At 22.2% G+C, this 22,497-nt stretch overlaps 1 protein-coding gene across 6 annotated transcripts in view; it reads right to left on the minus strand.

Annotated features, from left to right (window-relative positions):
• Positions 1-4,791: 4,791 nt before the first annotated feature.
• The window catches only part of LOC129605300 (proton channel OtopLc), a 147,026-nt gene continuing 129,320 nt past the window's right edge, over positions 4,792-22,497 (minus strand). For 3 of the 6 annotated variants that reach the window (XM_055514972.1, XM_055514970.1, XM_055514969.1), the window contains 7 exons: positions 15,204-15,388; positions 13,291-13,451; positions 8,673-8,784; positions 8,447-8,607; positions 7,138-8,387; positions 6,715-7,063; positions 4,792-6,113 (listed from right to left, as the gene is read on the minus strand). In XM_055514972.1, the coding sequence (XP_055370947.1) occupies positions 5,973-6,113; positions 6,715-7,063; positions 7,138-8,387; positions 8,447-8,607; positions 8,673-8,784; positions 13,291-13,451; positions 15,204-15,388 (2,359 nt within the window). In that variant the 3' untranslated portion in view covers positions 4,792-5,972. The remainder of the gene's footprint in view (positions 6,114-6,714; positions 7,064-7,137; positions 8,388-8,446; positions 8,608-8,672; positions 8,785-13,290; positions 13,452-15,203; positions 15,389-22,497) is intronic. The other 3 variants (XM_055514974.1, XM_055514973.1, XM_055514971.1) reach the window with 2 other exon arrangements.

Here is a 22,497-nt window from a genome sequence, read left to right on the forward strand (position 1 = left end):
TAATAGTTTTATTTGGCTAGGTGTTGAAAACTTTAAAAATTTAATAATAATTCAACCTTAATCAGTTCAAGTCAATGATTTGGTTTGTATTCAATAAATTGATTTAAAATTAAAATATTTTTTTAACAAATCATAATTTGTTAAAAAGTTTCAAAAATAAGATATGACTGCAGATACCATTAATTTTTTAAAATACTTGTTCGTCGGAAATTGTGAATTAAATACTATAGAAATTGTTAAATTAATTTTCTTTCAAAATGCATTTATGTCGAATTTAGGTAATATTTACAAATTGCATTTACCGTTTATAATTCAGTTAAAATTTTTGTTTTAGAAATTTATATAGAAAGTTATTATGTTGTTTCTGTAACACTACAACATTGTTTACATTAAAATTGTGGTAACATTATTAATACAATCGCAGCATTCATAACACATTTTAGAAATTGTAGTGAAATAGAATGCACGTCTAGAAATTTATTCGGAACTTGGTTTTAAATGGCAATTATCCATTTATTGAATAGTCAGTATTCGTTCATCGAAATTCGAATTTCATGAAAATCGAGAAATTATTAATATATATTTAAATATTATTAATTATTTTAATAAATATTTAAAGCTCAACACTTTCACATCTAATAATTTATAAAATTATCATTTTTTATAACACCAGTTCGATAATAATTTTCTGGTTTCCTTTTTGAAACAAATGTTAAACAAGTTGAAAAATTTGATTTTTTAATTAATAATATCAAATTTTTTTTTAATTTTAATTTCTTTAGAATTAATCTTTAGAATTAATCTTCTTATAATTTTTTTTAAATTTTAATTTGATTTGTTCAAGCGATTTTTAACTCATTATGGATTTTTTCTTCCATTATATTTATATGAAAAATTTTTTTTTTTAAAGTTTGAAATTTAAAAAAATGTCCGAATATGTTTTTCTATGTACTGTATATATGTGTGTCTGTTTCAATGACGACTTGTATATTATATGTAAAATGACTTGTCTAAATTCTTTTTTATTAAATTTCATCAAAAAGTATAATAAAAAAAAAAACATTTTTTTTTCGAAATTTTTTTCTTAAATATCATTTTGATATAAATTATTTTTTTTTTCAATATTTCATTCTGTATATATTATATAACTATAGTATTATGCATAATACAATTTACTTATCCATATGTAAGTATTTTGGATTTTTATATATATATATAATATTAAATTTAATATAAAGAGACTATATATGTGTTACAACAGGGATTATTTATTATAATGGTTAAAAGTTAACAGGCATAATATTACAATATATGGTCATGCAGTTTAAAAAATTAAAATATATTTGTAATTACTTAATTTCAAGAAAAATATTATTCTATATAATTTATGTATTTATTAAATACGGTAATTTAAGAAATAATAATATTAAATTAATTTAGAAAACAAAAAATACTACATAATATTATTATACGTACATAAATTAACTAAGTACTTACAATATACAAATTTAGAAATTACTTAAAATTTATTACTCGAGTAATATTTTAATAGTAAAAACTTGAACGCTTTAATACTTACCCAATATACTTATATGAACATAATTATAGACAATAATATTGTACATACATAATTATAGCTCATAAAATGCAAATTTACCTTTGTTAATTGTGTATGTTTTCCGATATAAGCGCGGTATATCTAGACACCGTATTTATCTTGCCCATAAATTACTTTATATTGCTCATGCCTCTGTTGCATTTTAAAATTAAAATATTTATACTCTGTACGAGTAATTAGGCTCATTTTAAGATGAATTTAAAAATAAATCAATAAAATAAAAATGGAATTTTAACTGAAACTTCAAATTATTTAAAGTGAACTTTAAAGCGAACTTTAGTTTAATGCATATTTCCGGTGGGAAACATCACCCTCCAACCCAACCGCAACCCGTTTTTTAAGCATTATAATAAAAAATACTTCAGCAGCTGTAACACATTTAAAATGCATAAATATTTTTAATATTAAAAATCAAAATTAAACTTTTTCTTTTTGTTTTTTTAATTTCTTATATTATTAATTATAATTATCTTTATTTTTTGTTGTTTTATAAAAAAAAAATCCATTGCCTTGTAATGACGACATTATGAGAATTTTACATTTTGTTTTTTTTTAAATTTGTTGTTTTGATTTTTTTGGAATTTTCCTTTATTTGTTTATTTGTATTCGTTTTTTTTCATTCCTATAATTTAATATATATATGTATATACATATATATTATGTATAATATATTAACATTAATATATAGAATTATATAATATATATATTTAATAATAATAATTCAATCAACCTTAATATACAAAATCTTATTTATTCATTTTTTTTATATATTTTTTAATATTTTTGTAATTAATTTTTATTTTTTCTCTAAAAACTTTAATTATACATTTAATTTTTAAATTTGTTTTTTTGTTTTTTTTTTTTTATATTTTAAAAATTTAATAATATTAAAAATTGAATTTGTTGTACTAATATGAAATGAATAAGAAAAAAATTAAAATAAATTCTATTACAAAATCAAAATTTAAGGTTTAAAATTATTCACATATTAATTATTTTATTAAATGTACTACCCATATTGTGTTAGCCGCATCAATTGCGGGATTGATGGGATGTGTTATTGAAAATTTTTTTAATTTTCAGTATTGAGTTTCAAATTTTCAAATCCATTTTAATCTGGAAAACTTTGAAATTTTTGAATAACAACCCAGTCACATCAAGTGTTTACAACAAACAGAATATATGGGTGATAATAATCGTATTATTAAATAAATATTAAAATTTATATGATCAATATAGTTTTGTTGTCATTTTTTGAATGAAAAATTTCATTTTAATTTTAGATCAATGGGAAATTTTTAATTGAACTTATACGAAATCTGATTTCATCAAGGATCCATGTGGCAGACAATCGCTAATATTTAAATATTTTTAATTACAATTCATTGCTGAATAATTAAATTGGTTTTTAAAACAATTGATACCAGACAGGTCTTTGAGTGGCAGATTACAAAATATCTACATTACAAGTGAATAATGTTGTTAATGCAAAGAATTGTACTCCGAACCAGTTCAAAGTTACCTTATTTTATTAAAGTATTTGTATATGAAATGAAAAATGTATTTTTTTTCCATAACTTAACAATTTTGAAAAATTCCCATAATATTGTATGGAATATGTAAACATTTAATTTATTATGATCTTTTTATTTTTACTACAGAACTTCCAATATTATGTTATTAAGTTATATTTATTTAAAAAAAAAAGACAAAAGCATAATTTCATAATATAATTAATTTCAGTTCTGAATATTAAAAATTAACAGAAATTAAAATTAAAAAACATTTTTAAAGTAATTTAAAAAAATATTGATTGTATTATAATATTTTTTTTCATGTGTAAATATGAATGATTTTCATTTTTGAATGATTTGATTACTTTTTAATTTTAATTTTTTTTTCTTTTTTTTTTAATTTTAATAAATGTTTATATAAATTTCTAACACCTATACATGAAGATGAGAACAAGAAGATTTTTTTATTTTGTATATTTTTTTTTTATATATTTTTGTTTCAAATGGAATTTTAATATATTTTTTTTTTTTTACATTTTTCTTCAAAAAACGAAAAAAAATAATGGAAAATAAATTTCGCAGTCGTTTAATAAAATGTTAAGAAAAATTTTATTTTAATTATTTTATATATTTTCTTAATATTATATATCATTAATATTTCAATTTCTATATTTTTGATCTTCTTTAAAAAATTACAAAAATTTGTTTTTCTTTTTTAATATGAAATTAAGAAAAAAATTTATTAAAAAAAAATTATTTACTAAAGTTAATTACTAAAGTTAAATACCCGCTGTCAAAAACTTCTCATGTATTAAAATGCGTTTCCAAAAGAAAAAATACAAAAATCAAGTAGCCAGAGCTTTAGTCAATACGGTTAGATTAGGATAAAATTTTTGGGTCCCGCTCTATGATAATTTAAAACAAGAGTATTTTTTTTTTTTGGTTTATATAATCAAAGTCAATTTTTTTAATAAGCATTTAAATCAAAAATCTTGAAAAAAAATTTGAGTAAAGCTTACATTTTAAAATTTTTTTCAATTAAATAAAATCCAAAACCAATATAATAATATAAATTCAAAACCAATATAATAATTAAAAACTCATACTTAAAACTCGCTTCCCAGTATGTCACAAATTTGACGATCATGTTTATCACGTCATTCACTTGAATTTGCAAATGGTAATTATTTGCAATTTAGCCATTTTCGCATTACATTATAGTAATTAACATTACAAATCTACAAATTTAAATCTGTACTGGGAAACGGCCTTTATATATGTAGATTTAGACCAATTTGATTTGATCATAAAGGAATATATTTTGCAAAGTTGTAAAATTTTGAAATTAAAATTTTTTAGAAAACTGGGAATATTAATTGTTATTGACATTTTCTTGCTCATTTCTCTTAAATACATGATAAAAAAAAATAATTATCAATAATTTTATAATAATTATCGAAAATTGTTAAAATGTCATAAATATACATATGGTTTATAATAATTGCATTGTATTTCATTTAACAACTTAAAAAAAGAACAATGTTTAAACAAAAATCAAAAACCAAAATATGAAAACCAAAATATTTAAAAGAAAAAATTAAACTTTATTTAATTTTCTTACAAATTCTTCACTTTTTATTAACATATTTATATATATATATATATAGCATAAATTTATATATAATTAATTACATATTACATTAAATGCTAAATTTTTTTTTAATATTAAAATGGGTTAAAATGTATAAAATCTTAGTAATTAATTAATTTAAATAGAATGAAAAAAAACAGGATATTTTCTAAACTAAAACAAAGGCAAAAAATAAAAATAAACAAAAAAGTTTGTTAAATAATAAAAATTAAATAAATTGATTACTTTCTTTTATTATTCATAATAATTTTAATGCAATTCTCAAATTCTTAACTATTTTTTTTTTTTGTATTTTGCTTTCATAAATATTATAATTAATTATTTAATCTGAAATTTCTAATAATTTTTCTCTTACACTGGTAACGTTCTTTTCTTCATTTTATTTCTATTTTATTACTTTCTATTTAGTATTTTATTAAATATTTTTTGCAATTTATTTTTAATTTTATTTTTTACAATTTTTCTTCCTTTAAAATCAAAATATTTTTAAGCTTTTTTTTATCTACCCATTATCATAATAATCTTATTTGCTTTACTGTTTTTGCATCATTTTTCTATCTCCACTTACTATTTTATATATAATTACTATTTTTAATAATTTTATTATAATATTGTTTAATAATTTAAATCATTTCTTTGGAACCCACTGTTATTGCATATATATATATATAGGTATATATAATTTTGGTCTAGATCTGACTTAACAAAAATATTAAAAACTGAAAAAAAATTATAATAAAACAGGAAAAAAAATATAAAAATCTTTGTTGCATTCTATTATAACCTATTCTCTAAATTTCGTATTTAATTTTTAAAAATTTTTTATTTTTTGTTTTGTTTTGTTAATTAGCTCATTAATTAATTTTTTAAATTTTTAATTTCATTAATATTAAAGTTTTGTAAAGTTTACGGTAGATTTTAAGTAATATTCTTTTCTTTTTTAATATATATTGAGAGTGACGTTTGCTACATATTTTAATTTATGATATTTTTAATATTTCTTTCATCATATTTTTTATTCAATTTTATTTTTGTTAATATTTCTTGTTCTTGTATTATTTGATTTTTTGGTTGGTGTTAAAATATTTTCTTGTTTGCTATTCAATTCATTTTTCTACTTTGTTAAAATGTTGTTACTGTTGATGGTTGTTTTGATGTTACTGTTTTCTTGCTTTCTTGTTTAAATTGTTTATTCTAAACGGGCTTTGTATGTTGTTTTCCAAATTTCAGCTAGTGTAACAGCACTATGGAAACGATGGAAAATGCATAATGGTAAAGTGACACGCTGAATTATTGACCATGGTACAAAACCATAAAATTCAAGTTGTACCTAAAAAACAGGTTATGATATATTAATAATCTATATTTTGATATTATTTATTTAAATTAATTGTAGTACAGTCTGCAAAATGTTTTAGGCAAAATAAAACTTTATATCTCCGCAGCAAAATGTACAAATATTTTCCAAAAAAAAGTTAAAAAAATTTATTGAGATTAATTATTTTCATATTATAAAATTAAAGCATATAGAATAATTCTTAGTGGTTTGTATATGGAAATGCGATCTTTGAATTATATTAAATGTACAACAATATATATAATAGAATATAGCCATTATAATAATTGTAAGTTTTTTATTTTATATTTGCATATCAAAAGAAAATAGAAAATTTAAGTAAAGCTTTACATACTAGTTATAGCATTTAATCATAAAATACTGGATTAATAATATTTATTATAATAATAGCACTACAATTTTGATTATAATTTTTTAAAGCATTATATTACATAGCGTTAAATATATTCGTGTTTCTGCTATTTCGAAATAGTTTTTTGTTTAAAAATACAGTAATTACCGCAGTACTTAATCGAATCCTTTCATTATGTCCTGTAATTTTTATTTATTTTTATGTTAAATATGCGATACTTACGGTATTCAAAGCTACTCTTTGTGCCTCAAATGTATAAATTGCAAACATTGATACATTACAAATTAATAAAAATGTTACAATTTGTCGTCCTGGTTTACTACGATCATGTTCTGGTAAATGTACACGACGACGAGATACATCAGCAATGAATAATAATTGTAATATGACTTGTACAACTGCAACAATACCAGTTGCCATGACTAGAAGATTTGGTTCACTTTCAAGGAATTTAAGGGAACCAGCAATAACACTAAATACTGAGTAAACGAATAATCCAAATGCAGAAATTCTTAATAAAATATCATTCAAGCTACTTTGTTCTTCGCAACGGAATTTCAAATTTTTAACCCTGCAACAAAAAAAAAAAAATAAAAAATTTTCACATTAATATGATAACACAAAAAATTTTGCAATATTAATTACCTTATAAAACCGATTATGATTGCTAAAATAGCAAATCCCATTACTGTGCAATGACTAACATCAGCTAGATAAATTGCTAGAAGTTCAAATTTCGCATGGCGCACCAGAACAAAGAATAGAATTAAACAAATCATTGAGCCAACTAGTAGCAATAAACCAAAGAATAATCCTTTTGATGATCCAACACAATCAACACGTCCAGTTCTAGCTTGTTGGGCCATTGCAACAGCTCTTCGTGATAGCATGACTTCCAATCTATGTTCTAAGTCTTCTTCATTCATATATCTGGGATATCTGCCAATGTGTCTCCACATAACATATAATACAACAGCACCAATTAAGGAATATTCAATGATGAATGGATACAAGTATGGAGCAGAATCGTAAACAATTGTTCCCATTATATCAATACGACCACATGCAGTTGAATTAATAACACCAATATTGGAAGTTAATGCAGCTGGATAAATATTATCGAAATTTTCATATTCTTCTAAACCAGTTTCGTCATGTGACAAACGTGAATAGGTTTGGAATGAATTTTCCATATTACCGAATAAGTTATTTAATACAAAACCTTCGGTTGTGGTGGTGCTGACATCAGATGGTGTTGATGAACCGAAACTTGAAATGAATGAGGATAAGCCACTTATAGGGTTTGATAGACGATCACCAGTTGTTGTTTCAGCACTTATTGGTGCTTCAGTAGTTGTTGTTGTTGTCGTGGTAGTAGTTGTTGTTGATGGTAACATTGTAGAAGCCATTGTTGTTGATGAGATAAATTTCTTGATTTTCTGTATCATAGTTGTGCTTGGTATCGAATACTCAGTAGTTGATGTTGTTGTTGGCATTGCTGTGCTTGTAGTTGTGGTATCATAACGACGTGTTGTAATATCATTATTTCCTTGAGCTAAAATAGGTGCAATTGTATCGGCAGTTGTTTTAACTATTCTTGATAATATTCCATCTTCATTGGTTTTATCATTGTCTAATGATTCTGAATCAAAAACTTCAAATTCAGCATTTGGTCCAATGTGAGTTTTCATAACTTCGCCTGCGTGACGCAAGGCATGACGGCGAATTGATCGTAATATCGGTGAGTTGTCATCGGATGGATTGTTTCTTTGATGATAAATTGTAATTTCGTGTAACGATTCTTTGACTAATGTACGTACCCAAACGCACAGATTTGTCGCAACAACATGCATTAGTCCAAAACGAGCTAATAGTTTAAAGCGATGAATATTAAGCTACAATTTATATAATTATAAAAATAATATTTACAATTTTTCCAAAAACAAATTCTTACTCTTGCATTCATGAAAATGAAGTACATTTGCATAAAAATAAAAACCATTTGCAAGAGAGGGTTGACTCCGTTTAATATGAAATGGCACTTAGATGTAAATGGTATTTCGAAGAATGAACCAAATTCTAATCCAACATAAATCATTGAGCCCAATCCAAAAGCTAAATTTTGAAAAATTGGAAAAAGCTTAATTAGGATTCATTTCCATTATATCATGTGAAATTACCAATTGCACCAACCCGTAAAAAGAAACTGCCAGTTGTATGATCATCTTGAGTCGTTTTGCGTTTTCGAATATTTTTCGGGGTGACTGCAGCTTCAGCTTCTACCTGAGTATCCTGCAATTCAAGTTTTTATTTCTATTTAGATCTATCAAATATTAAAAGCTCCCAATATTATTATTATTTCTGTAATGTCAACCTACTACGAAAACGTTATACATACTTATGTATATACATACATATTTAGTAAAGGCCAATACAAAGTCAAAACCTGATTGTTATTCACAACATGCAATTTAATTAATCCATCACTCTTATTAATATTTTTATTATATTGATCCTTTTAAAATTTCATTCAGTTCAAATGCATTTTTTAAATAATTTCAATATTATTTACGTTAAGTCAATGCTAACATTTTTTTTCAACATTTTTGAGAATGACATTTTGATTCTCTTAAAGAAAATTCAAAAATTTTCACCATCCTGACCGTATGCAAAATCCTAGTGTATGTTAGTGTTCATAATTTTTACGGTATATAAATGCTGTCGGCAACTTCTATGATATTTATTAATTAGCATTTTACTTGGGAATCAATGAAGTAAACAATATTATTTCTAATAAAGTACTTATAATAGCTCATAGACGTAAAATCAAAAATTATTCCAATGTATATTATGTACTTCAATTTATAATAAAATTAAGAAAAAAATTCAAATAGGTTTGTTAAGTAAAATTTTTTTAATTCTATTTTTTTATTCCATCCTAAACATATGCAATAAATAATATTGAAGGTTTATTAAAATTAGTTTGGACAATTTCCAATAGAAAATATTTTGTTGTTTGTTGGTATAAAAAATATTAAATTTATTTGGTCTAATATTTTCAATCTTAATCTTGACCATCTATAATGCTTTCAAAAAACATTTTTATTAAATAATGTACATAAAATATTGGACTTAAACTTAAATTAGTTAATGAATTCCCCTACTGTATGACCAATAAATTCTTCCATAATGTGTAAAATAAATGATATTAAAATTTACGATAAATGTATTTGACGAAAAAAAGTTGATCGTGTTTGGTGAAAATACCTCAAAATCAGATTGAAATTATATGTATGGTATATATATGTACGTGTTTTATACAACATGCAATATTTAATAAAATTAAATATGTATTTCGAAATTAAAGTTTAAAATTAAAAAAAAATTCAGATAGAAAATTTATGCAAAAAATAAAAATTTAGAAATTGAATACGAAAGCTTATTTTTAAAGACATTCCACTTACAACCAAATACTGGTCGAACCATTCCTATAAAAATCATTTTATTATTTAAAAAAAGAAAACAAACAAAATTTTTACAATAAGTAGACAAAAAATATTATATTATGTATACAGCTATTTACAAAAGAGATTAAAATATCCTTATCCTTATAATTTTACGATAAAATCGTGAAATTCAACTAAATCAAGAATTAAGTACCAAAAAGGGAATGGACTTTTCAATGATTACAATTAGTGAAATAATTTTCAAAAAATGTTGGGTATTACATTAAAAGTTTGAGATATTAGGCAGGTATTATAATGTTAAATAATTTACCCGAATTACCCGAACTCTTGAAGATTTGAAAATTAATTTACGTGATATACATTTAAGAATATTTGAACAGTTTAGAAAATTTTATTATAAACAAGAACAAATAAATGTATCGATTTAAAAATGTTTATGATAGGAATTTTTAATATTTAATTTTTTTACGATATTACTATACTTAGGTAGGTTCTTTAAGAATTTCCATTGTAATATTACATATTACATAATCAATAAATTATATTCAAACAAAAATTATGCTACATATATACACACACATACTCATTTTATGTTGCACTCAAATACAATTAATTCAAATATATGCATTAGTAATTTTAAGTGTATTGTTAGTTAATCATTTCAAAAATATTGTTAAGTGTAAAAAAATATTGATACCAAAACTTTATTTGTGTTACCGTAAAACTACTATAATTAAAAATAATATAAATTTAAAATAAAAAAAAAATATTTAATTATATTTTTGTAATTACTTAAATATTCAATAATTATAATTAGTATTGTTAATTAATATTTATAATTTACGATATAATTACGTTAATTTTAAATATTGTGGAAAAAAAAGTATTTTGTTAGTTTCCGATACAGTTATCATACCTGATTTAGTGACAGTAATTGTTCCCGGTATAAATCACGTTTCTTTTTTGGGAACTTCTCCTAATATTAATTTTTTTATTGTTTTTAATTGCATGTTGCAGGTATTGTTTTGATATTTTTATTATTTTTTTTTAGATTTGTTTTGTTTTTTGTATGTGTGTGTTGGTTAAAATGATGTTACACATTTATACAAAATTAAAATAAAATTGATTTTTGTTTATTTAAATTTATATATTAATTATTATAATATTAATACAATTAAAATAATAAATAAATGTAGAAAAAAAAATAAATTATTTAAGAATATGAAAAATTAAAAAATTAGAATTTTATTATATAACAATTTATAAATAGAAAAAGAAAGCAAGTTTTAAAAAAATTACATAATTTAAAAATTTTTTTTTAACCCTCTCGCACAATTTTCGGCAAAAAATGAATATCATATATTTTTTTGATAATATGTGCAGTCGCACAATTTAGCAGCAATTTTAAATTGGCTAACAAAAAATTTCAATGAATCGCAAGCGTTCTGGTGGAAAACATCGAAAATAGCAGAGGTCGGTACAGAGATTGGTATCCTACTCATCAATTCGAGTATTTAAAAACGAATAATTGTGATATCATGTAAAACTTATTATGTACGAGGGGGTTAATTCAGAAATTTCACTATTTCTAAATCTTTTAAATATCACATAATTAATTAAATTTTGATTAATAAATAATTAAAATGCAGCCATTAAAATACTAAATATTAAATTTAAATTAATATTAATTAAAAGCGCGAGTTTCTTAATAACCAAAATAATTTAAGATTTAAATAGTGAAATTTCTAACAAAAATAAATAGCATAAATTATTTAAAATTTAAATGAGTAAAATAAGTAAGTGAAAATTTAAGACGGCTCTGTATAATAGAGATAGAAAGAAGGCTATATTTGTACAGTTACATAGCTACAAAAAAAAATTTTAAATGAATTTATAAGCGATTATAGAAATTTTTGCTTTTTCAATTTCTTTATTATATAAGTGCTAACGTATACATCTATAAATGTTAAATTAATTATAAATTTTATAAAATGTAAGCGATAGTAGAAAGATAAAAAATTAATTAAAGAATTCATAAAAAAAAAAAATTGGCAAATTAGCATAATGCTTATGGTTTGCTTAGCTCTGGCATAACATTATATAAGAATTGAATTTTTGCGCTATAAGGTTACGAAATTTTAACGTGAATAAACTTTTAAAATTTTGGTGTCTTTTTTTTGGGCTACTACAAGTGTAACATGGATACCTAATAATAAATTTTTTTTTTTATACATGTAATTAATTTTAATATCGTAAAATTATTTTTATTTCTATTTTTATTAAAAATAAAATATTATTACATAAAGTTCTCGTTACAGATGAATTCCCAGTGAACTCTGGAAAAAATCTATTGCAAATTGATTGAAAACTATAAAAATATAAGATTGGTATTGGTAAGACCAACATTGAAAAATAAAATGTAAAAACAAATGCGTTCTATTAAGAAAATTTAAAAGAGCGCGATCGGATCGGATTGTTTGTAGACTACTAAAGCTATAGAATAGCATTTCTATTGTTCTTAGTTATAGACTCTATTACTATTATACACTTTATATTGTATTATAATTGCAACAACTTTAATATTTATCGAAATCAACAGCTTTGTCTTAATTTTGCTATAGAAAAAGTATGAGTATTTTTAGACATATGAATCGATACGAAGCAATTTTACGATATTAACGTTAAATTTAAACTATGTATGTAAATTGAAGCTAAAATTTTGGTTCTAAAGCAAAATGAAATATCCAAAATAATGCAAAATATTAACAAAGTATTAAAAAATTTTTTAAATTAAAAAAAATAAAATATAGGAAGGTTATTGTAACCAAAAAATTTTATAAAAGCATTTTAATATTAAAAAAAAATAATGTGGCTTAGGAAATTTATCTTAATGTATTATTTGCTTTATAAAGAATAGAATGTGAAATCTATATGCAATGTAAGCATTCATATGTATATATAGTATGTAAATTTGTGAACATTCACCTTTATAATGTATTATAGAAGAGATATTACAAAAAAAAAAAACAAAATGGTTTAATTAAAGAAGAAAAAGAAAATATTTTGTTTGAAAAATTAAAAACGAAAATGAATGGGACAAAATCCTAGTTATTTCAACGTCTTCCTGTATTTTTCTACATATTAGCCATTATGCCATAAAATTGTTCTAATACCTACTGTTTTTTTTTTTTCTTTACGCCTTACGTACAAATGGAATGTATGTATGTATATGAGCACATATATACATATGATAAAGAATATAACAAAATATATATGTATATATAAATTTAAATTACAACTCTTCATTAATTATTTTGTTTTTTATTTTTACCTGGAATGGACTATGTTTTCCACTTTTTCCTGAATCTTTTGTTGAGCCACCTTTACCACCATCCTTTGATTCTTGTTCGCCTTTCTTTGATTTCTGTTTTTTCTCTTTTTTCTGTTTTGGTGGTGGTTTTGGTTTACTACTTCCATTACAGCAACTGCTCTCTGTATACATTAATATATGCAATGCAAAAAGAACAGAACAAAAACAAAAAACAAAAATATAAAATTACAAAACGGTATAAAAACAAATATGTAACGGGATTGATATATGTTTTTATTTTTTTTTTGTAGTTACAAACAGGTTGATAAACAGGTAGTTGTCGTTGTTGAACAAAAATGATTATATAACATTAATGATGATTGATGGTGATTGATGATGATTATGATGACGATATAGAATTGGATTGTGTAAAATATATGAAAAAATAAAATGTTAAATGAAAAGAAATAATTTTAAAAGAATATGTTAGGAGATTTGTAGTACCTATGTGAATACATTTGCGAATAATATTGTATGTATATAATGCATATGTGTTCAGTATATGCAAATATACTTGTATTTATAACATAATGTCTTACATTATAATACCATCAATGATTAAAGTACACATAAAACTTTTATTTTTAAAAAGGAAAGAAGTTGAAAACAAAAAAAAATGGGAATGTAAATATATATATATGAGTATATAAGAGCATATAATGTGTATATGAACACATTTGGAAAGTAGAGCAAAAATTTCTACTTTTATTTTTATTCACTTCATCCATCCCCCAAAAGAGTAATGGAGGCAGAAATAACAAAAAAAAAAAACAAAAACCTTGCATTAAAATGGCTTATAATTTTAAGAGCCAGGATGTGTACATTATAATCCGTTAATGTATTTTCATTTTCTTTTCTAGATCTTATAACTTAAACAGACTTTCATATTTTATAAGAATATTATACATAATATATGTATGTGTTTATATGTGTGCATATTTACAGATTTGAACATTAATTCTATATTTACAATTTTGTTCTTATAATATTTGTCCCAGGTAGCATAATTTTGCTTATGCTTATGCAAATATTTAAAATCTCATAATTTTTTTATACAATTTAATAAATTAAATTAAAAATCTAATTTGAATTTATAATTTTACTAGATTAAATTTTATTTTCAATATATGATGCAAAATATAAAGCAAGGAGCTATTTGCTCTATGATGTCAAAGTAACTAGTGAAACAAGATTTTAAATTTCATCTTAAATCTTCAAATTCATCTTAAATTTCAATAGAACTCAAATTATTATACTATATTTCATATTTTCAAAATGTTGACTAATACAAGTGTCTAAAATTAAAAATTTGATTGAAATTTTGAATTACGTTTTATTAAGAACATGAATTTGTACGTATGTATGTACATATGTATTATTGAATTGATAATATAATATTTATTGAATTGATGTTCAAATTTTGTTGAACGAAATTATGCTAGAGTAGCTATAATACAAAACTTATAACAGTTCATTCATAAAGTACTATAACATTTCAAATAATTTACATTGCACTTTTCATATTTAATTTACATTTAATGCTGTCTGGGGTTACTTTTAAAATCAAACCATATATTTATAACTTTTATACATATACATAGTATATTGTAATACATAATAAGTATATAATATTAAAATTTAAAATTCTTATATATATAGGAAAAGAAATATAAAATTTCAAAATATAATTTCGGTTGAATAAACTTAATTTTATACCTAAAAGCAACCAGACAATATTACAAGTATAACAAAAATAGATAAGATTTGAAAATAAAAAATATTACAATTTTTATGTATAATATTCTTTTAAAATATAATAATTTTAGTCATATAATATTAAAGGTATATTTATTTATTTAAAATCATATACTTACCCTGTAATAAGAAACAGAATACGTAAAGTAAAAACAGGATACTGGCCCCATATAAGTATGTAAAGAATGCTTCATAATATAGGATAGGCAATCGATGTGTAGTGACGTCACTTATCACAAAAGCGATGCATACAACTATTAATATCATAGCATACACCAAACTGGTGACGATGAATAATGATGTCCTATATATCGTATAAAAAAATAATAATAGAAGAGGAAGAAACAAAAAATAAAAAATTATTAAAACAATTTTTAAAAATTTGAATTTTTTTTAAATATAAAATAATTTGTATAAGGATAGGTTTGTGATAATAAAACTACTGTGATTGATTGTGGTAGTTTTTTTTTGTGATTTCAACAATCTTTTACAATTTAAAATATTAAAGAAAATGCATAAATATTATAAATTCATAATGAATATTATTAAGTGTGAAATTGTGAATATCCTTTTTTAAGGATAATAAAGAATTTTTGTTTTTTTTTTTTTGGAATTATAGATTATTGTTTGTTTTTCTTAACACATTATTAAACTAATATTATGAAAAATATTATTTAAAAATAAATTTGTGTGCAATTTTTTACAAAATATCAACACCTTCACCATATTTAATTCTCACCACGCTGAAGTAAAAATATTTAAAGATTTTATAATAGAATAAAATATTTGTATATTTTTCTCTTACATTTTGTTAAAACTACTAATTTTCTCTTTAGAATTCCTCAATTTAATTAATACAGACATTTTAAATTATTATTTTTAAAATCTCTCTATTGACCATTTCAACTCTTCCCCTTATAATCGGACTCATGATAGTATTGAATAATGAATTTTTCAAATTTTTCTCATTTGTAATTTATTTCAATTTCTCAATTGTAAGAGTTTCAATTACATTTTTCTGTCTGAAAATTACCAATCATTGGAATCTAATTATGGTCGTTTCATATGAACTTCTATTTCTTATAAAAGCGGAGCTTTAGGTCAATGATTAATTGTTATTCTAAATACCTAAATTTCTTGTATAGAGAAATAAATCTCAAATTTTAAAATAAATTGTCAGTAATTTAAAAATTTTTTTAATTCAATATAATTTTCATTATTTTTTTCATAATATTTTTTAAGTTGAATAATGTGTTAAGAAGTGAATATTTTTAAGATCTTAGAAAATATATTTTTACAAGTACACACTATTATATAGTTTATATACAAAAAAAAAAAAAGAAACCAACGAAATTTTTAAACCAAAAACTGAATGAGAAACCCAAATAGTAAAAAAAAAAATTTAATAAAAATTTTTTATTAAATTGCAAAAAATATAAGTGAAAATCACATAATTAAAAAACTAAAATGCAAAGAAATATTTAATAAGAATCTTTAAGGATAACGTTATTATCTTTGCTAAATAGGACTAAAAAATAAGGAATTTTTTTATATAAAAGTATAAAAATTACTTACTTAAAGAATAAGTGTATAAGTGTGTGCATTTTTGTGTGAATAAGGGCCTTTTTTTTTTAAACTAAAATTATACATCTAATCTTGTTTTTTTTTTTACATTTAAGTGAAATTATTATAATTTTCTATATTATGTTAACACACACACACACACATCTATAGAATATGTGTGTATGTTTGTTATGCAATAATTATTAAGGGAAGTTTTATAAATAGGACAAGTATATTATGACTACTTAGTACATTATGGTAGTGTATATATGCTTTTTATTGTACAAATCTTAAAAAAGAAGACCTAGTTTTGGTGTGTTTTTTCTTTCGTTTTAAATTTTAATAAAAAAGAAAAACAAAAAAAGAGTAAAGAAGAAAAAAATTTTATACTAAACTATACATTTTATATATAAAATTCTTATATACTTAAGCTATAATGCAATATATTAATAAACAAATTATATTTCAGGCACTTTTGATGAGTATAAGTTGTACACGTATATAGGCACAGTAATATTATATGAAAATATAAAACAAATGAGCCTATTTCTAGGGGATTTAATTCAGACCCTTTAGTTTATTAGAAAAAGGGAACGCCTACAGCTTTTACGAGAAATTTTAATATCTTTCAAATATATCGGTGCGGTAATTATCATGGTATTTATAGCTCCAGCTCAAATATTTTTTCTTAAATTATGGTAATAAGAATTCGAACCAATAAAAAATTCTATTCACACGAACTCATAGTATTTATGTACCGCATCTGTTTTAGTACCCTACTGTTAAGAAATTCGACTATATAATTAATAATCCAAACCGGATTTTCAAGATCAGACAAAAATCTGACTTAATGCAATTAATGGACGATATAATGTTTTTTATAATCATATATTTTACGTGAGGGTACGGTAATGAATTTAGTTAAATTTTAATCGATTATACACTGATACTGCACACAGCTTTTATCGAAATTGTTGTGCAACTGTATGAGTTATAAGCTAACATTCAAATTTGTCTTGCATATTATTGGAAATTAGTGGCGATCATCGAATTGCACAATATGTAACTATCAATATTTTTTGTTTTAATACTTTGAGGCACAATTCCGAATTTACCATATAAGTAGTTACATTTTATTCCGCATATATCTGTGTGCATATTTCTACAGTAAATTTTTAATATTAACTATTAACTGCAGTTGTATAATATACTCTACACTGTGCTGTTGTATTTAAAATTGTATGTGTGCACTTAATTTTTATTCCATATTATACAAAAACCTATTTTTACATACTTATAATATTACTTAAACAATAAGATATAAAAGAACAAGGAAGAAAAAAAAAATATTAGAAAACGGTATAGGGAGAGCCCTCCGTATACTTTTAAAAAAACTTTTTGGTGCATATTAAAATATTTTCGAGAAACGAAGTAGAAATTTTTGAATTTTAAATCTAAAATACTTGAGAAATTATACGTGGAATATATAGAAAGAGAATTGAGGTAAAAAGGATATTTTTTTTTTGTATTTATATACCTATATTTTATCATTTATATATACATATATACTATTCATTAATATTATAATTTTTTTTCTTATACCTTTCAAGAATATAATTACCAAACAATAAAAAAAGTAAGAATTCTATATATAAAAAACATTATGTATAACAGTTATAATATGTGTTATATAGAGATAATTATGCTAAAAATAAAAATTATGTATGTAGTCCAGGGGCTTTCATTATTATATTCTATTGTTTTAAATATTTTAATATGTTCTTGTAAATATATTCATATATATATGTATACATGCTACAATCATAGTAAAAAGAATAGATTCAAAGATTTATTGTTTTAAAATATAGGTTGATCTTGATGTCCTTTATGCTCATAATATTTTATATATATATACATATATACAAAGTATATATAACAAAAACAGAGAAATTAAATATTTTTTTTTTTTTACTTTTAATTTAATAAGTATTTAAAGAAAGAAATTTATAATTATATATTTATAAAAATAATCACAGCTTAAGGGCAGCATAATAAATATTAGAACGGAAGTATAAGGAACAATAATCTTGACTTTGAAAAAAAAATTTATATTCTCTTTGCATATAAGCATTATATTGTAGTGTAGTGTAGTAATGAAAAACTTAAAGAGATTTTAAACACGTTAAAAGAGAAAGTGGATATTTTAACTCAACATAATTGAAAAGTTTACAAACATTTTATTAGCAACAAAATTTCAACAAAAACAAAACAATGTTAATTCAAATTTATAATTTGGGATGGTTAGATGTAAATTTTAGTAGTTTTCTTTTGTCCTCATATATGTGAGTGTATTGTTGAGTACAATTGGAAATTGGAATTATGATTTTTACAACATTCTTTGATTTATTTTAAATTATTAATTAATAAATTATATGAACTCTATATAATATGCATTTGCTATTTATATTTCCTAATAAATCTGTTATATATTGCATATTGGTTCGATCAAATTAACATTTTAATATGTAAAGGTGTTCTTTTACTATTTCTCATAATTATTTTTTTTATATAAAAATCATTGAATCCGGACATTTTAATTAAATTTTTAAAATAAAATACTTATACTAGAATTTTCTAGTAATTTCTTATCATTTCAAATTTAAAATGCTTTTTATAAAATTTCTATTATAAAAATCCCATATATAAAAAATATATGTCAGCTTATTTGATTCCTGAATGCTTAAAAAACTATGTAAAACGTAATAAAATATACTTTTACATTAATAATTTATTAGCCATGTAGTGTGTGTGTGTCTTTATGTAAAAAGTCTGAAGAAGATTCTTGACATATATAAGAAATAGATATTTCTGCACATAGAACTATGAAAAGATAAAAAAAATAAAGCCCTGAATATCATAAAAAACAAATGAAGACAGCAGCAAAAAAAAATTTTTTTTGTTCTTACAAAAGGACTTTTTAAATAACATTAATATTACGATGTAGCATCCTCCTAAATAAACATTATACAACATTCTGTATGATTAATAGAGAAATTAGTGTTAATTATTAAAATTTTTGAGTTCATTCGTTTACATTTTGCTTTCTGAACAACGTTTCTGCCGTCATAGCCTTTTCAATACAAAATCTCTTTTATATATAGAAAGGTTTAAAATATTTTTTATATTTAAGGCGGTAAAAATATTATTGTATAAAATTCGTGAGGAATTACAAATTCCTTACAAGAATTACATAATTTAATTTTAAATTACAGTACTATTTTATTCAGCAATCAATTTGCTTAGACGATTTGCTTCAATCTAAACGTGGTGTAGTCTCTCTCTCAATATTAGACAACCATAAATCTACAACACAACACAGTCAACCTATAAGTGAAGTCCATTTCTGTTTACTCTTTTATTGTGGTATATTTAGTGGTTCATTCACAGTTTTAGAATAAAATTCATTGAGTTCATCCATTGACTTTAATTTCATTTGGGTTCTGTCTGCTACAACAAAATATCTATTAAAGTATTTGTAAAATTTTTGAGAATGAATTTTTTAAATACATTAGTGTTATCATAATTTTTATTTAAATATAAGTTCGAATTAAAACAACTTCTAAATAAATTTCATGTTTCGTTTCACTAATCATTCACCTATACCATTTACACATTAACATATATATATTAATTGATTGAAGGCTAGTATTATATCATACCATACTTATATGGTTAAATAGAGCGTATTAAAAATAAACGCACAGTTTAATTATTTCGAAATTGGTTGGCGTAATTTTCCTGTACTAAATTTCTATTTCTACATAATTTTTTTTAGTAACTTTATTAACTTCCTATATAACTTATAATTTTTTTCCAAAAATTTTGGAATAAATCATTGACCTATTTCGTATCTTTATAATTCTTAGAATATCTATCTCTCTTTAGATATTAAATAATCTATAATTAGCTATATAAGATAACCGGAAAGAGTAATTTTTTTCTTCTAATCATAAAATATTCTAAAACTGCTTGAATTACCTGTTTGAATATCTTTATTTGCATATTAAAAAATAAAATTAAAAAATTCTTCTTTAACCTTGAAAGTTTTTTTTTATTTAAATTTAAATTGAAATTAATTTAAAGATAATCTAGATATACGAAAGTTTTCTTCTGCGCTGATTAATAAAATATACGCATGAATAAATCAAATTGTATAAAAAATTGAGTATCAAGTATATAAAATAAACAAGAAATCATTTTTTATAAACTTTTAAAAATTTTTAACCTTCTACAAGATTTGAAAGCAAAAACCGCCGTTCCATAACATATAAAAAAAGAATATTACATAATAAATTATTTAAAAAGGGAAATTTTTTAAATTTTGTTTCATATTTTTTTAAAAAATTCTATTTTTTTTAGTAAATTTTGGAATGTAAACAAAATATCAAAATTTTTTTCTTTTTTATGAGATTTTCATTTCAAATAGAAGAAAGCAACAAAATCATTCAATTTTAATTTGTTTATTAAACAAGACGATTTGTACCCTACATATTTTTGGCAAAATATTTTTATTCACTTGAATTTCCAATATGTTTAGCGAACTAAGTTCAATTGGCATACTAAAAACAAACGAAATAAAATTGGGTTAAACCAATGGTTTGTAAAGTAGCAGTTTTCCATTCAGCATCTGAAAATACTGATGTTAAAAACATGTTTCATTTACATAACAAAATAGTTCAAACGATTGCATACATTTAGGATACAACAAAAAAAATTTAAAAGGGGTCCAACAAAATAATTGAATTTAAGGGTTAATTGGGTCAGTAAGATAAACAATTATTTTTTTTTATGGCATGATTGTATCCAAAAATTTAAGACTCTTGCAATTTACCTTTTAGAAAAAAATTAATTTTTCGATAACGGTTAATTTTAACGGCCATTTTGTCATTTCCATGCTCAATTATGCTAAGCCACGATAGAAGAAGCCAGTAACTACTTTTTTCCGTTTGAAAAGTGCTAAAATAATTACAAAAAAATGGTCAAAAATGGGATTTTTAGGACATTGAGTGGTTATAATTTTTAGAGAAGGGCGGAGGGGAGGGTAGGGTAGGTAAAAATTTTATTCAACGGAAATAAGTCTCTAGTAAAGATCTATTTGCGTATAAAATTTCAGCTTTCTGCTGAATTTAAAGTATGTAGAAGTTTTGTAAACAAGAACACGGAACGGACAGAGTGGAACTAATTAAACCTTTTTTTATTTAAATTTTTTTTTGTAAAAGTGCTAAAACCTATGAAAATCTCGAAAAAAAGAGAGAAAAAAATCATTTTAACCTTCAAATTTTAATGTTCTTCTAATTGATTCGATTAGTTATCTGGTCATATTAGAAGAATTTATAAAATTGAAACTTACACAATTACAAACACATAAGATAATTATAATAAAAATTAAAAAAAAATTCAAATAAACAAATTAAAATTAAAAAAAATCGCGCTAAAATATTTTTTTTTCTCTTTTGTTTTAAATATTTTTTAGTTTGGTGGTTGTGCTGTGGCACATACATACTACAAACAAGAGAACAGCATAAAAACATAAAAAAATATGACGTAAATTTTTTATGTTAGCAACTAGGTGGCAATTACGTCCACACTACGTCCATTTAAAAACGTGAAAGTGATAACTATGAAAACTATGAGATATTTATGTAAACGTTTAGTGATTTGGTGAAGGTAACGTAAATATTTTATAAACGTATAGTTGAAATTGATTTATTTTAAATTATAAATATTTATTTATTTTATATTATTTAAAAATACAATGAACCAAGGACATAATTATTTTCTTTGTTTTAG

This window comes from Condylostylus longicornis, unplaced genomic scaffold (assembly GCF_029603195.1).
Source record: "Condylostylus longicornis isolate FDR11 unplaced genomic scaffold, ASM2960319v2 ptg000013l, whole genome shotgun sequence".
Taxonomy (NCBI): domain Eukaryota; kingdom Metazoa; phylum Arthropoda; class Insecta; order Diptera; family Dolichopodidae; genus Condylostylus; species Condylostylus longicornis.